Below are 15,964 nucleotides of genomic sequence, written 5' to 3'. Positions count from 1 at the left end.
ATCTTCAGCTTTTATGGCTCAGTCAAGACTTAGATCACTGAATGGAAACTGTGTAAGGACCACAGAATGTCTGTGTAAGCTGGTTAACATCTGTGTTGAGGACGGACAGACGGCAACAGATGACCTCCGGCAATCTCTGTCTCCTGCTGTCTGTCTGCAATCTGTTCCTGTCTTTGAATTTAACCTGTAGTTGGTCAGAAAAATCTGGATTTCTCCGAATCCCTGTTTAATTGTTTTCGTTTAGTGCACTGAGGCCTGCAATCCATATTCTATATCTTCCGATTCACCTCTTTCATATAGAGCAGCAATGACATTTGCAGAGAAAAGTCTTTTCACTGAAATTAAAGAATATGGAGGACATCATTAAGTTCTAAATCGATAACACATTCTCTTCTCTTCTTCTACGGTGGTCCTCATTCGTAGGATTATTGTTGTTTTGAAACTGTGTAGGAATAAAACCTAATTAGATTTATGCCACCAGCAGTGTCACTTACAATGATTTGAGTTTGCTATTCAATGAACGATGGAGGAATTTAAAGTGCTGCAAGACAATCACCAGACAGCTGTGGTTACTGCTGCAGGGCCAAACTTCTCAACAAAGCCACGGAGGTCAGGACTGGTACCGTACATGTGTTCTTAGAGCTGTTTACATCAGCAGGTGTCTTAGATGAAGCCTACAACCTAAGTTCTGAGAAGTGAAGATGCTTAAAGACTTGTTCGTGTCATGAATTGTCAATAGCTGTCTCACAAAAAGTAAAAAGCAACTGTAAATGATTAAATTTAGTAAAGTAGATTTAGTTCCTAGACAGGTTTACTTCCCTAAGACTATTTAAAGACACTAAGGTGTTAAAGCTTTAGAGACTGCCTCATCCACTACATTTTTCATTTTTGCTTTGTTTATTAAATTCTTGTCAGGCAATTAATGCTAAAAAGAAATGATGCGTGTGCTTCCTTGCTTTGACAAGGCTATAATTAATGATGCTATTTTTTCTGGTTTTTAATTTGTCCATTTAGGAATCACTTTTGCATTTTTTCATTAATAGCTATTAGATGCCATCTTCTTACACCTCTTCTTCACGTGCTTCGGCATGAGCTCAGTTATTAAACACCCATTTCTCTTGCAGCTTCATATGACTGTCAAATAGTGCTGTTGCATCAGTTTCTAGCAGCACCAAAGAGGCAGAGAGTCTCCTGTGCTGCAGGCTTCTTTTCACGCTCTTCTGCTGCATCAAAAATTGATTTAAAATGCTTTATTTTTAAGGCACTCTGTGGGACTGCTTATTGTAGTCTGTCTCTCAAATATCCTCACCTGTCATAAGATATTGACGATACATTTTTTCTTTTTTTCTTCTTTCTATTACATATGAAAAGCTCAACCCTATAATTTCTTCATCTCGCTCTTGTAAACATTTTCTCTTTACAAGCTTTTTTCTCCAGTTGAAGCATATAGGCCGTGGTATAATTGTGTCTACCTTTGGCTCAGACATGGTGTGGTGGGTAGGGAGGATTCTGGTGTTGCATGCAAAAAGGTCAGTGGTTTAAGTCCTAGCTTGAGTAGTTGGCCTTTGCTGTACAGAGGTTGCATGCTCCCCCATTTGTAATCTTTGGTTACTGCAGTTTACTGCCAAGTTCAAATCAACCTACAGGGTAGGACTTAGCTTTCTATCTATCTGTGAGAGGTTGGTTAGTCCTTCATGTGGCTTTGTGTCGAAGTGTCCAGTTGTCTGAGGTGGACACCTTCTTTGCCTAATGTTAGTGAGGATTGGCTCTAGCTCCCGCCGAGACAATGAACAACATTAAGAAGTAAAAGACACATAGTTGGATTAAAACCAAGGCTTCACTGTGCCGTCTGTGTTTTCAGAAATGCATGCAGAAGAAGGACCGCACTGCTGTGATAACGTTGGATGTGCTAATTACAGATTTTAACTTAAAATGTATAATTGTGTTCGTACATTTGATCATTTTATGTTAAAAGCTACCAAACAAATGCCTCCCTGTTACTTAAATAATAAATGTGATATGCAAATGTTGTGTTGCACAGCTTGAAAAGGCAACAAAAATATCAAAAACAGACCCTGTGAACTTCTTATACCAAAACAGAAACCTTTAGTTATTCAGTGGATGAGTCATCTGAAAAATAGACAGATTATAGAAAGTATTGTATGGAAGTTGGTGACGAGGGTTGTGTTTTTGCAAAAACAGCAAGCTGGCTGGCTAATTGGAGCAAACCCAGGAGAAATGCTTATGTGCAAGAGGCGCTTAAACACACCCAGGCACACACGGACCCACACCATGCTGAGTAGAAGGATGACTTTAAGTGGTAGTGGAGACAAGAAAAGGGAAACATTTCTGTTAAATGTGTTTTTCTTTTAGGTAAAAACACACGAATGTCTCTCTTAAAAAGGGCCAATACATGTTTCATGACATTAAAGCGCAGACTAAACCCTCCCAGGACTTTGTCTGTGTTCAGATTCAGCAAATGTTAAACAGCAGTAGATATGGTGCTCAATTATTCAGATTTTGACAGATGGTGTCTAAAAATGCGTGAAGAATGGCATCAGTACATCTGCTCAAAAAGGCAAATGGATGATTGGCAGCCAGACATGCATGGATTAATGAGGCTAATGCTGTTCAGTGTTTAATAAACTGTATCTGAAATCAAGCGTTAACAAAGAAGTGCTCGTTATAGTGTGTCAGTGAAACACAGAGGTGTGGATCTACTCCACAGATAAGATACAAATCATTTGTGTTAATTAAACTTTCCCCCATCTCCACGAAGGCAACTGCACCATCTGACATTTGGCCTGCTCAGAGCTAGTTTCCCAGCTGCTCCCTCACTTTTTTGTGTGAATGTTTCGTTTTTACAGTGTTGACTCAACGGAATAAATGTTTCATAAGCTGTGTCCAATACAAACAAAGCCTTTGTTAACAGAAGCAGGGTGGCTGGAGACAAACATGAAAGCTATTAGGTTGCCAAAGAGTTTGGGTAAATGATAGCCACAAAACCAAACATTGTTGATTGAACAAATGATTTAAATGACTTAGTTTAGGTTAAACTACCTTATGTTAAGCTTATTTAAGGTTACTTTACATAAACTAGTGCAAAACCATCAAAAATGTAATATATTGAGGAGAAAATTCTGCTTTTCTCGCCCTTGCAATGCAAACCTTATAACATGGCACCATCCTGTGGATGTAAGCACAAATGACGGCTGAAAAATTAGTATTTTTGATAATTTTATATTTTTCTTTTGGGGACCTTAGTTAATTAATGACTGGTGCTCTTTACTGTTGAATGGAACAGGAGTTGGTAGCATGTGACACTATGAAACATTTATTCTTTCTGTGTTTATCACTGATCTCTGTTGTGTTTCTTATTTTTCTAGTTCAAGCCTAAAAGAGTAACAGAAAAAGCTAAGTCAGATTCTTTATATATACGTCAATACTTGGCCGGTGAAGCTGATTTTGATTCTGATTCTTCATGTGGCCTACAATGTTGTTATTGATAGACCCATATTATCACTATTACGATAACACATTTTGTTATCATATTATTTGACTGCTCCTCCATAATGATATAATGTAGTACACACTGCTGTTATTTTGATTTTATTTTTTTCAGTTTAAAGCTTTTAATATTGCATGGTTATTTACCCCTGCTTTTTACAACTGATATTAAACGTTTTGACGTTTTGTCAGATTTTAATAGTTTTTAAGTAAGAACTGAAATCAATTCGTTTTAATTAAGTCATCAGGGCCGTAGGGGAACGTCATTTGGTTCCACGGCTAGATTGCGCCATCTGGTGGTGTTTTTTATAGCGTGAGCTCGAGATAATGCATTTTAAATGACGGGAAAGGCCTTGGTTAATATTTAATACATTCTTAATTGTGTAATTCGCAGAGGCAGTTAAGAATCTAATGGTTAATTAGAACTATTTAAATAACAAAGATACCGGTGTTTCTGTTGTTCTCGTTGTTGTGAACACGAGCAGCAATAACAACAGCCCCAGATATGACGGTTTCTAATGTCCCTGGCATTTGAGAAACATTTGCAGGAAGGTGAGCACATTTACCAAGAGGATAACCTCTGAACACAGCACAAACTTACAGCTATCTCCTGTGCTGACTGTTCAGGGAACACATTAGAGAACAGCCTATGTATGCATTATGTCAGCATGACATATCTGCTGAAAATGATGTTTCCCCTACTTCATTATTTCCCTGCAGTGATGGAATTGGTAGAAGAAAAGAAACAGCTGTCCTGAAAAGAAAGACGGCGAGCAACAGCGAGTGTAGAACCTAGAGCAGGGGTGTCCACACTGAAACAGCTGTCCTGAAAAGAAAGACGGCGAGCAACAGCGAGTGTAGAACCTAGAGCAGGGGTGTCCACACTGTATTTGGCTTCTATTCAAATGAGCGGGCACAAATGAACATATTTATATATAACACATATTGATACAGTGGTAATTTATTTTCTACCTTTGTCCCCATAGCAACAACAAGACTGGCAGAAGACTAAAGAAACCTAAAAGCTAATAGTGTAACATGTGTATATATATATATATATGTATGTGTATATATATGTATATATATATATAAACAATTCTGTCTTAATGAAAAAGATAAGGTTTTTAAACATTGATAGACAGAGAGAGAGATTTGAGAAAACACACACACACAAAAAAAAACATTCATGAACCACAAACAGTAAGTGAATTTAGAATAATATTAAATGATGAATAGAAATAAAACTAAACCAACAATTTACCAACCAGCATTATATCAATAATAAGTATACTGGGTGATCATGTGACTGTGGGCAGTCGTCTAGTCTTTTTCTGAACATCCTGATGTCGTTGTTAAATGAAGGCAGTACTGCAGTACTTGTCTTTGAATCATCGACAATTCAAATTCACAATCATCTTGATGACAAGAGAACACGATAAAGCACTGAATAGTTGGGGGGAGACGGGGGGAGATTACATTAAACACTTGGCAAAGTGCAGCGTTCCATGAGCTCAACTGAAATGGAGTGTTGAGATAAGTTGAGCGGAAGTGCTGACTTCTCTCTGCCTGCGTATTTTCCAACACCCAGCTTTGATAACGCCTGATCACACTTGAAATAGTCACGGCTGAGGTAAAGCTCAAACTACTCCCCCCACCGCCCCCCACCGCCCCACCATCAGTTTATGACTGCAACTGAATTACATGACAGCTGCTTCAGGCTACTTTTTCTGAGAATTTCTCTCTGCTGTATTTGCAAATGGGCCTGTGTCTGCTCATGAGAGCCACAGGGACCTGGCTGCCTTCAGAACATTTCAGATATGTGGGACCCCGGGGGGGACTGAGCCCCAATTTAGCTGGTGTCTTCACAGCTACACAGCAGCAGGCTGTCAGGACAGCCAGAACCACAGAGCATGTCCTTAACATCAACTTAATATGGAGTCCAGGATCTTTGAATCCACTGAAATATGAATTTAATCTAAAAATTCAACAAATCCAACTCTTGTTAAAATAGTATTATTATTGCCTAAAATAACTGATTTACTTCTAAATTAATTGACAGGTGAAGAAGTTTCTCTTTAATATAATAATTCTGATTTGAGGTTTTTCACTTGCGTCACTGTATCACTGCTGTTTACTGTACTGTATATCATGCATGGTTGGTAAAGTACAGGAAAAGTACACGCAGGAAAATAAAAACTTGTAATGCCTGTCACGTCTTTTGCTCAGAGCTTATATTTCTGTTGGATGGATATACAAAGAACAAAGGTTTAATCTGTGCAAGAAACATGTTTTCAGGCTGCTGACCAGGCCTTTGAAGCGTTCTGTGTGACTTTTTATTTAAATGAAAACTGAGGTCAGGTAAAAACGAGGTCAGGATAATGTGAGGGAGTCGGAGTTCTAAACAAGCAGAACCACCTGACCACAGCCGTCACACACGTCTGCAGCCTTTGTTAACTGTGTTTTGCTCGTTAAAACTGTTGAATCTCTTTATGGCCACAGTTGCACTCTGTCTGTCTTGATCATGTTGTCAGTGCGTGCAGAGGCTGCTCACAGAAACTTTTAATCTTGCATCACCGTGTGTTGCCTTGTTACCAGCGTCGGCCGCAGTTTTTACACCTCTTTATTTTTCTTCTCTGTTTTCTGCTTCATGTTGATTGAATTTCCTCTCGTTAGTGTATCTTTACTTTGGTTGTGGTCTTTGGAATCTTGCTTCTGATGGCATGGGGTTATTTTTATGCATAAAAAGATGTCTCTCGCTACCACCGCTTAATTTTGAGTTTACTGTATGTCAAAAGTTCAGTTGTTAGTTTGTTGTTCTTGTTTCCACATGCAGAGTTGGCACAAAAGAGATGATAACTTGTAAAATAATGAATTCTGAACTCTTATCTGTAAATGGTAAAAGTACAAAATAACCTCACTATTATTGTTTAATCCTGTCTTCATTTTAAAGTGAATTTTTAACAATTATAATTAAATGAATTAATTAATTACAAAATATAAGGCATTAACAGTACATTAGACTTTAGTAGACTTTAGTACTTGTTTAAGTAACTAAAACTCCTCACTCTACCTCATTGTATTTACTAGTAATAAATGACTCAACTGTGAGGTTAATGTGTTACTTTTTTATATTCTTTAGAGCATTGACCTTTAGAGGGGCTAGATTCTATCATGTAAAAGTACATGGAAGCCATTCAGTACTGTAGTATTTTAACTCATTCAACTCATTATCTGTGCACATAAACCATCTATGTTTGAGCATGTATAACCTATAGTTAATTTAACTGTTTCTAGTCAACCAAGCGACAGAAAACTAACATACATACATGACGTACACGCAACCTCTTCTCCTTGAAATGTCATCGTCTAATTAACAGTACTGTTTTAGAGCAGATTCCTCTGAAATTCTTCACATCAGAGCTCTCACGTGGTCAGTGTTGGTACTGCAGGGAGGTCGTTAGGTTTTAGGCTGATGACAATTTTAAATGTTCTTTACAGTAACATAAACATAAATTCAAAATGAAATATTCCAGTCAGAATTGCTCAGATTAAGCATTACACATTGTACTGTAGTATTCAATGAGTGGAGCAGGAGGGGTATTTTCTGTTTGTTAGTATTTTCATGTAAGTGAGAAGACTAATGAAGTTTGAATAGGTCAAGATGCCAAACGAAATTAGCAGAAATATATTGAAAAATAAAAGATTAACCAAAGTTATTCTCAGAAAATCTGAAGATTTGGCTAAGGTAAATCCACGAGAGTCGTTTAAAGGAAGATTTGCAGCAACATAAACCATACTGAACACGTGTTTTAATGATCATGATGATGATTATATTCACCACAATAATAGTTCATTTTGTAATTGTTTACTTCCTCATGATGAAAGTTTTCTGCTCAGAAAAAGGAACCAAACACGAGTCAATTAACTCCACACTATAAAACCTGTGCTGGGCAGTAGGTGTGACATCACATCAGCAGCATGTAGTTAATTCTGTTGTATCTGCAACATTTTGTTTATCCAGGTCAGCAGCAGCAGCTGGCTGAAACAAGCAACTCTCTGAGGTCTTAAAGAAGCCTGGGCAGCTGGTTCATTGGCCTCAGCTGTTGGAGGAATAAACACTAGCCAACCAATAATATTAACAAACTGTACCGCACGGTACATTTGTCAAATGAATGCATCGATGTCCTTTTCTTCCATCTTCCTTTACCTCATCCTGCCTGTGTTTCTGTCTTGTCAATATGAAGTATTGTTGCTCAGATGTGCTGCTTGGATCAGTGGGGGACGTTATTTGCTGTTCAACATCATACCTGAAGATGGCAGTAAAAATCCACCAGTAAAAACAGTTCTGGGTGACGAGTTTTGGTAATCTTTTCACCTCTGGAAAGTCTCTTTGTATTCTTGCAGTGTTTCACTCTTCTCGCTTTCTTGTAGCAGCGCATGAAGACATGAGCCCATGTGGCAGAGCAATGTTTTATCAAAACATGTCTTACACACATTACTGATGTATGGTCAAAATGTTTTAATACTTCTTTGAGGATTTAATTCTGTCAAACCATCTTTTTTAAAGGCCTTAGGCAATGTTTTATCATGCAGAGAGTGATGTGACGATCATCTGCAGTGACGGACATTACTGTATACAGAGAAATAGCACATTTCCTGTGTCATCATCTTGTAAAGACCAGAGCTTGGCCGTTTAATGGTACAATACCAATCAGCAATACAACACCACGGTGATAAACATGCAGGTGACCGCATTGCAAAGCTGCTGACATTACAGAAACTGGAAATCTATAGTGTTATAGATCTGCTAATGCGTAAATTGGGTGCCTGAAGCCAAAGCACACAAAAGTCGCAACAGAAATGGACAAATTCTGGATTCCCTCCCAGGCAGGAGGGGCCAAAGATGTGGAGTAAAAGAGTGAAAAACGATGCTGACAAATGATAGTTCTAAAATATTAACCATTTTATTCGTACGACTCTCCTCTCAGCCCCTCAAGTACAGCTTGGTTGCTGACCTATGCCACTTTTTATGCAGGGATCTGCGGTCCTACGTCTGACACTGTAACCTGGAAGGTGAACAGACTGAAGCACTGGTCCAATAAAGGTGACGTTAAATCTGTAATCACAGATTATTGCATACATGCTTCAATGACTACTGGTGGAAAATAGTGCCAAAAAGCCATCTTAAACTTTTCCACAGGAAACTTTGCAGAAGCTTCTTACTGTATGTATTAGAGCAACAGGCGAATGGAAAATGCCACAATAAGACTGGAAAATAATTCATATGCTCAGGAAGCTCTAGGAAGGAAAAGCAAAGGTGATAATGGGGGGAGGGGGACGTTACTTTATCTGTCATGGTGGCCTATTTTTCATATTTCATTGGTAGAAATAGATAGAAAAAAAGGGTGTCTTTTAAGTGCACAGATTGTATCTTTCCTGGAATCACTTTGTAGTTTTCATTAGTTATCCCTAAAGTAAAAAATTACTTTACACTGTTGATGTTTTATCGTACTACATACAATACCACCACATGCGTATTAAGTGTCCCTAGATGTCTGTTTATGCAGCCGGTGTAAAATCATTGTTTGGTGTTTGTGCATTATTACTTACCCAGTGAAGACTGCTTCTGCATCTTTGACCTCAATTTCCCCTTCCTTGAGCTTGTTTTTTTTTTTCTGCCGTAGTCACAGAAAACTTTTCCCCCTCCTTCTATCTTGGAAGCACCAGGTGCACCCTGCGTACAATTCAGCAAAATTGATTTTGGAAACCAGCACTGTATTGTTTTTGCAAATTGCTAATGCGTCATTGTAGTGTCCTGCTGGGGTTCTCCTCCACTGTTAGACACAGTGACTCAATGCTACTAACATGATGTTAACTTATTGGATTAAAGCCATTAGTAACGGGTGTCAGGAATTACTGATACTCACCTCAACATCACGGTGAAGTCACTTTTCATCAGGTTCGGCTGAGATGGTTTAATTATGACTCTGCGTAAGGCATGTATCACATCACATTAACACAACAGCTGGGATTTTTGACACCTGTGTGCACCAGAGCAAGTACACAGCTAGTGTGCCATTAGTGTGTATTGACGTGTGTAACTGATTATATGTTTTGTACTTTGATATGTATAATTTTCAAAACAAAATTGAAGTCATTAATAGTATAGAAGTTAGTCAGATAATTGATTCTCAAACAATGGTGCGCAAACCACTCCTAGTACCTGTCTCCTGCTCTTGGTGTGCAGTAGAATCTGTTTCCTGACCAGGAAGGTTAGTTTCGTGTGTTGTGTCAATTGTGTTGTTATTTCTTTGTGTGTTGTGGCTGATCCTGTGAGGAATTCATATGTTTCTGTTGTGGACTGTGTATTATTATCTAGAGTAGATCTGTGCTACTGTATTTCAAATGTGGTCATAATGGCAGTACTTTGGGGGTGGTTAAATGATGATCATTATTAATAATGCTGACTGTAAAAGGCAGCTGACCAGCCAAAATTATTCTTTGAAAGATATTCATGAAAGATGTATCTTTGGAAAGTGTGCAAGAAAATTGTATTAAAAAATACTTTAAAGCCAAGAGACTTTGAGGATGCAAATGCACTATTGGATGGACCGAGTAGTGATCCCAGTATGTACTGTAGTATTGATGAAGTGAAAAGCAATATGGATCACCCGTGTCTTACACGTTTAAAAAAACATTTGCTGGTAACATGTGGTGTATTTGATTTTTTTTTCTTTACTCCTCTTCAGATTTTTCTTCAAAATATTATTTAAATTATTTTACAAGCGTTGTATCATCTTAGAAAAATAATCAATTATAAAAACCTAATTAACATAATGTATTTAAAATTGGCCTAATTGTCAAAGGTCAATCCTTAAATCCGTGAATGCATGATGTGTTTACTTGTTCATCAGTCCACAAAAAAATCCCATTCAGCTAAAGGACAATGCTCTAAAAGTCTTCTCTTCTTTTACTGCATCACCAAAGAGAGTCTGCTGCACAGCTCTTACTGAAAGAGCAAATCTCCACTATAACAATGGGCGAGATTGTCCTCACTGGTTCTCTCTGTCCATTTCAGTTTATATCCAACTATTAAATTCTTGGACAATGACCGACTTGCTCTAAATACTGTATCTGTTGTGGCCTCTTGTCGCCGTTCCTTTTAATGACACAGTGGGAATCTAAGGACAGAAATGGTTGCAAGCGAGGTGCTGTATGTGCTGTTTTAAGATATTTTTGGATACCTTAGTTTGATTTGTAGTGTTTCTTAGTCTGGATGTGGCTTTAATCTCACAGATCTGGTGAAATGTGTTTGTGGTATGGCCTCGTGTGTGTGTGTCCAAATGGTACAGATGTAAAACAATAGCCTCACCTTTCTCCTCTCTGTATTTTGTAATTGAAAATGGATGTCTTCATCAAATGTAGAATAGTATTGCACCCAAAGATATTGATTGAATCTGTAAAATAATAAAATATATTTCTCCCTGAATCATATCACAACCAATTCATTTAGAGGTTAATTAAGTCATCCTCCAAGGAGAGATGCACCCGGCACCTAACATCCAATTTCATATCAGCCATGATCTATATTAGTCCCATTTTAAAAACACAGCCAGAGCACTGCTCTCTTCCTTTGGCTGTGTGTTGTTTAAGAAGTTTAATATGTTGCATATATCTGCAGATTAGTGTTTCTGTCTTGTTAATGTTACATTAGACACAAATATATATATAAAAACTATTATTTTCTGCGTGTCAGACAGTATTTAAAAAAATATTTCTGGACATTTTAACTGCATCCTGACAGACTCAACATTTAAAAGTATTTGGAACTTTTTTTTTTTACGTAGAGGCTGTGTGAAAGCACATTTCCATATTCTTGTGCTAAGAAAATGAACCAACTGACAAGGAAGTGCCTTGAGCTCCTGCTTTGCTGCCAGACTTTTCTCTTTCCTTTTCCCCTCAGAAAGTTGAATGGCACTGAAGATGCTGAGAATGGAAATTTATGCAAAGGAATTCTGCCCCACCCACCCCAACCCCACCACCGTCCGATATAATAGACTACAGCGGCACTAACTAACTAATCTTTTTCAACTATATATATTTATGCTGAGCAGAATGGAAAGAGAACGGGGGCATTTGGGCAAAAAACAAACAGTTGTCAGTGCAAACAGCGTTGCTGCTGACAGGCCATTATTTGAACCATATCTAAATAAGAATATCTCCATGTGCTTAGGCAACTGTCAGTCAATGTGGCTCTGACCTTGGATGTGTTATTGCAGAAAAACTGAAATGTTGCCTACTGGGACTGGTGTAGCCCCAGGGTAACGGAAAATGTGGGGGGTTTTGAACAAAAGGCAAAACGAGGGGGAAAAAAAATCAGAAATAGAAGATAGTTGTATAGCGAAATCCCTGAAGGACAAATTTCCAAAAGATTTTGCGAAGACGTTTGACCTTGTTCGTCCCACGCAGCTTTTTTCTTGTTAAAATGTTTTTGTTTATCTAGTATTTGAATACAAATTGTTTTCTCAGTTGCATTGGTAAATGTTCTTAAAGTTTTGTTTTTCCCCTTGCGGTTAAAAAAACATGTGTGTAGACTAAAAGAAAAACATCTTGACTACTACGTTTTCAGAGACTTTAAGTCCTATCAGCAACATCTACTTTCTATCTTGACGCATCAACGCATCCAAATGTTATCTTAACACAGTTTAAGCATAAAGGATTTCCGTCTTTGTCAGTTCCTGTTTCTTGACCCACACTTAAAGCGTGATCTTTTTCAGGACTCAACAGTTTTTTTTTTAAAGCGTGATCTTTTTCAGGACTCAACCCTTTTTTTTTTTCAATAGCTAATTATTCATCATTGTGACGAGAGGCTCAAGTAGATACTGTGTGGAGAAGTAAAAGTTTTTCTGGCCTGACTGAAACAAATACAGATGAGCCGTGAGGACTGTTCCCACCAGTAACCAAGACCAGCTTTGGTCTACTGGACTCATTACTGCTGGTCACCACCGATGTCCGTGCATTACCTTCTAATAAGACCAACTAAATGGATGGGAATCTTAGTATGGAAAATCAGCCACTTCTTTGGTACAATGCACTCCAAACTCTATTAATTCTATAATGAAAACCGTTTATCATGCCCTCAGTGTGTGTGACCTCCACCTTTTGTATGGACTACTTAATATTCTACCTGTATTACATGGCTCAAAGTCTGACTCAGTACATTCTCTCTCAGCTTTGTTCTTGAGCTGTACTCACCTATATGGTTTAACCTTGAATCTCAAATACACTCAGTGGGCCATTGATGGCAGAAGTTACTTTTCATGAGACACTGATGGACAATGCTACTTTCCATACTTACTGATTGTCATGATAATAATAATAAATAATGTAATAGTTGAAAAATAGCAGAGAAAATGATGGTCCCTGGTGAAGCACATTTTGTCACTTGAAGTTTATCAATAGATGACTAAATCAATTTAAATATATCGCTATCATTGTTTACTGCAACTCATCAGTATGTACCTAGGAGTTTTGTTAAGTGGATCCAGTTGGTCTCCTGTGCTGCCCCCTGCTGCTTCTACAATAAAATCAGTGTAAGAAACGGTGAAGCTGGATCTTAATTTGATGACAGACTATCCTTAGTTACTTAGTTTAAAGAGTTAAATCTCTTTAACTCTTCAAAGCCATCAATCACTGAAAACAGTTAACTGGATATATCATCATTAGCCATGTTCTAAAATTTAGTATTGCATTTGCAGTCTGATATTTTTAGTCCTGTTATAAGGTTTGAAAAATTAAGAGATTTATCCTTTACAATATAAGGTCTTCTCTTATTGACTCACCTTCACAGTTCCCTACTGTAACCTTTTCACTGGCACATTTCAAACCAGATCAGTTGGAAATTAGAATAGATCAGTTCAATATTTCACCACTGTGTGTAGTTAAACTTATTTAAAGTCTAGCCTTAATGTAAGAGCTCACCTTGTTTTAATGGCGATCGCTAACGCTGGAGTTAAATTCATTATTAAACAATTAAAACTCTTGGCTTTACTGAAACCCGACAACTGAAATAGTGTTTTTTCTCTTCTTGGTGGTAATGACCTAAAGACAACCTTCCAAAAAATCTCTCTGTTTGTCTCCCCATGAGGTCAGACTGACAGGAAAGAGCGTAAAGAGTCAGGCCTACATGAATGATGCCACAACAACTGGCACCAACAATGGCAAGAATGTTTCTCACCAATAGCTGATGCCGCACAGGCGCTGACATCATATCACTCCCTCATCTCTCTCTTTTCTCCCCCCTCTTCTCTTTATTCCAGCCCCACCCGTTCCATTCCATTAGCAAGTCGCTCCGTGTCTCTGTGTTATTTAAAGCCAGCGATCCTCCCTCTCACCGAGCCACTGTGTTGCATCTGTCTGCCTCTTCGCTTGTGTGTCCGGGTGTGTGTGAGTGTGAGTGTGTACATGTGTATGCGCAAAGAAGGGAAGAAACCAGGCAGCCAGTGGGAGAGCTAGAGAACAGTGAGAGAGAGGGAGGGAGAGAGAGAGAGAGGGAGAGAGAGAGAAACACTGGGGGGAAAGGCAAACAGCATCAGAGCAGAAAGGCACGAGGACCGGGACTGTGAGTGAGACAGCAATGAAATTCATCCAGGCTTTTTGCTTACTGCTCCTCTGTCCAGCTCTGAGCTTCAAAACCAGGTAGGAGATGAATGAGGAGAGAGTTTTCTTCTCTTTTTCTTTGTCAATTTCACTCTTCATCCAAAAAAGGGGGCTTGGGTTCAGAGCATTCAATGGACATCCTCAGATTAGTAATCTGAAGCTCTGCTCAGTCCTGACGCCTCAATTCATCCTGGCAGCGGATGTCTGTGTCTGGAGCATGCTGCAGACTAGAAGACTTAGCTGGAGAAAGAAAATAAAATAAAGCGTATCTGTTGAACTAGACTGTTATTTTTTTTTTCTATTTTACAGCAGACTCAGACACTTGTCCTTTTGTGCTGTTTATTCTCTGGATACAAAGCATCCTGAATAGTGACTCTGCTTTTTGGGACTTTTGCTGCCTGCTGGTCACGAAGGGAGCAAGTTGAAGTCGGGGGAACTGAGAGAAAAGACAAGGCTACTTGTGTTGCAGTGTCTTGGAAAAGAGCAGGTGTGTGTGTGTGTGTGCGTGCGTGCTTGTGTGTACTAAGGATACGATAAGAAGGGATTTGAAGAAGCTCCAGCAAGACAGTTAAGAATGCAGATTGTACAGGAGAAATGACCAGAGATGGTGGAGTTTTGATGATTAGATAAATCATTAATAAAATCCTCCTCCTTCCTCTGTGCCAGTGCCTGACACCAGGGTCTTAATGAGAGCTGTGAGAGGGGATTCATGGCTTTGACTACAGTGTGTACCATGGAGATGTTTGCAGCGAGGAAGGCATCCATTATAAAAAAAAACAAAAACAAAAAACAACAACTTGGCTTTCATTTTTCCCCCTCATTTTCCCCCTAACCATGTGTTCTTATGGTTACCTTGTGAATTTAATGAATTTTGTTGCAGATAAATATGAGCACCAGTGGAACAAAGGAGCCCTTGTTTATTTTTCCTTTACCAACTAACCACATGGTTTTTGTTTTGATGAACTACAAAGCGGCCAAAGAAAATAATTATTAAACAAAAAAAGGGAAAAATTAGATAATTTCTGTGAAACTGTAGATTAGATCAGGTGTAGAATGATAAGAATAACTTTGACTGGGCAGCCAAGGCGTAATAACCATCAAATCAACTAACCAGGCACTGACACCTCCAAATTCACCTCCAAATTTCATCATTCACCATTTTGACTATTTTGAGGTTCAGTCTGTTTAAAATCTTTGGATATTTAATTAAATTATATTTTTAAGCCAAATAATTTAATTTTTTCTTTGTTTGATTATGAATCTTTTCACGTTACCTTTTTGGGGCTTTATTTTTCAGTCACTCATTGGACAGAAGTCATTAAACCGGTAATTCAGTAAATCAGTACAGATCGTTTGCTTCGTCTTCAAGGTAAACTGTCATGAAAAGTAATTACCACAGCGCACAGATATAATCAGTGTTTTATTGGACGCCTCGTTCCTAAACATCACAATAAACAATGATGATCTAAGCAGGCTGGTTTGTCGGAACCTTTAGCACTCCCAGGCAAATCTTAGCAAATTGGACCAATTGAACAATAATTAATATTTCTTATAATGAAAAAAAGTCCTGAGCAGATCTGCGGTGCTACATCTGTCTGTTTTCGCCCGCAGGAAACTCAGGCTGTATAAGCTAATCTGTTAATGATGTACTGGGAAAATTTCAGGGAGTTTCAATAATAAATGAGCTGTGATTGCCAGTTGGTGAAAACAGAGTAAAGTATTTATTTAGAACTCTTCAGCAACTTCACACAGTTTAGACAGAAACATGTGTGTTCTCTGGCTGAATGTCTAAAAGGTG

General features: G+C 38.3%; 1 protein-coding gene across 2 annotated transcripts in view; it reads left to right on the top strand.

Annotated features, from left to right (window-relative positions):
- Positions 1–13,600: 13,600 nt before the first annotated feature.
- The window catches only part of luzp2 (leucine zipper protein 2), a 100,458-nt gene continuing 98,094 nt past the window's right edge, over positions 13,601–15,964 (top strand). The window contains exon 1 of one of the 2 annotated variants that reach the window (XM_025055803.1): positions 13,601–14,205. In XM_025055803.1, the coding sequence (XP_024911571.1) occupies positions 14,144–14,205 (62 nt within the window). In that variant the 5' untranslated portion in view covers positions 13,601–14,143. The remainder of the gene's footprint in view (positions 14,206–15,964) is intronic. The other variant, XM_008310147.3, reaches the window with a different exon arrangement.

The sequence above is a fragment of the Cynoglossus semilaevis genome, chromosome 5, assembly GCF_000523025.1.
Source record: "Cynoglossus semilaevis isolate Cse_v1.0 chromosome 5, Cse_v1.0, whole genome shotgun sequence".
Classification (NCBI taxonomy): Eukaryota; Metazoa; Chordata; class Actinopteri; order Pleuronectiformes; family Cynoglossidae; genus Cynoglossus; species Cynoglossus semilaevis.
Note: the sequence above shows the minus strand (reverse complement) of the source record. Positions and strands in the feature narration are given on the sequence as shown.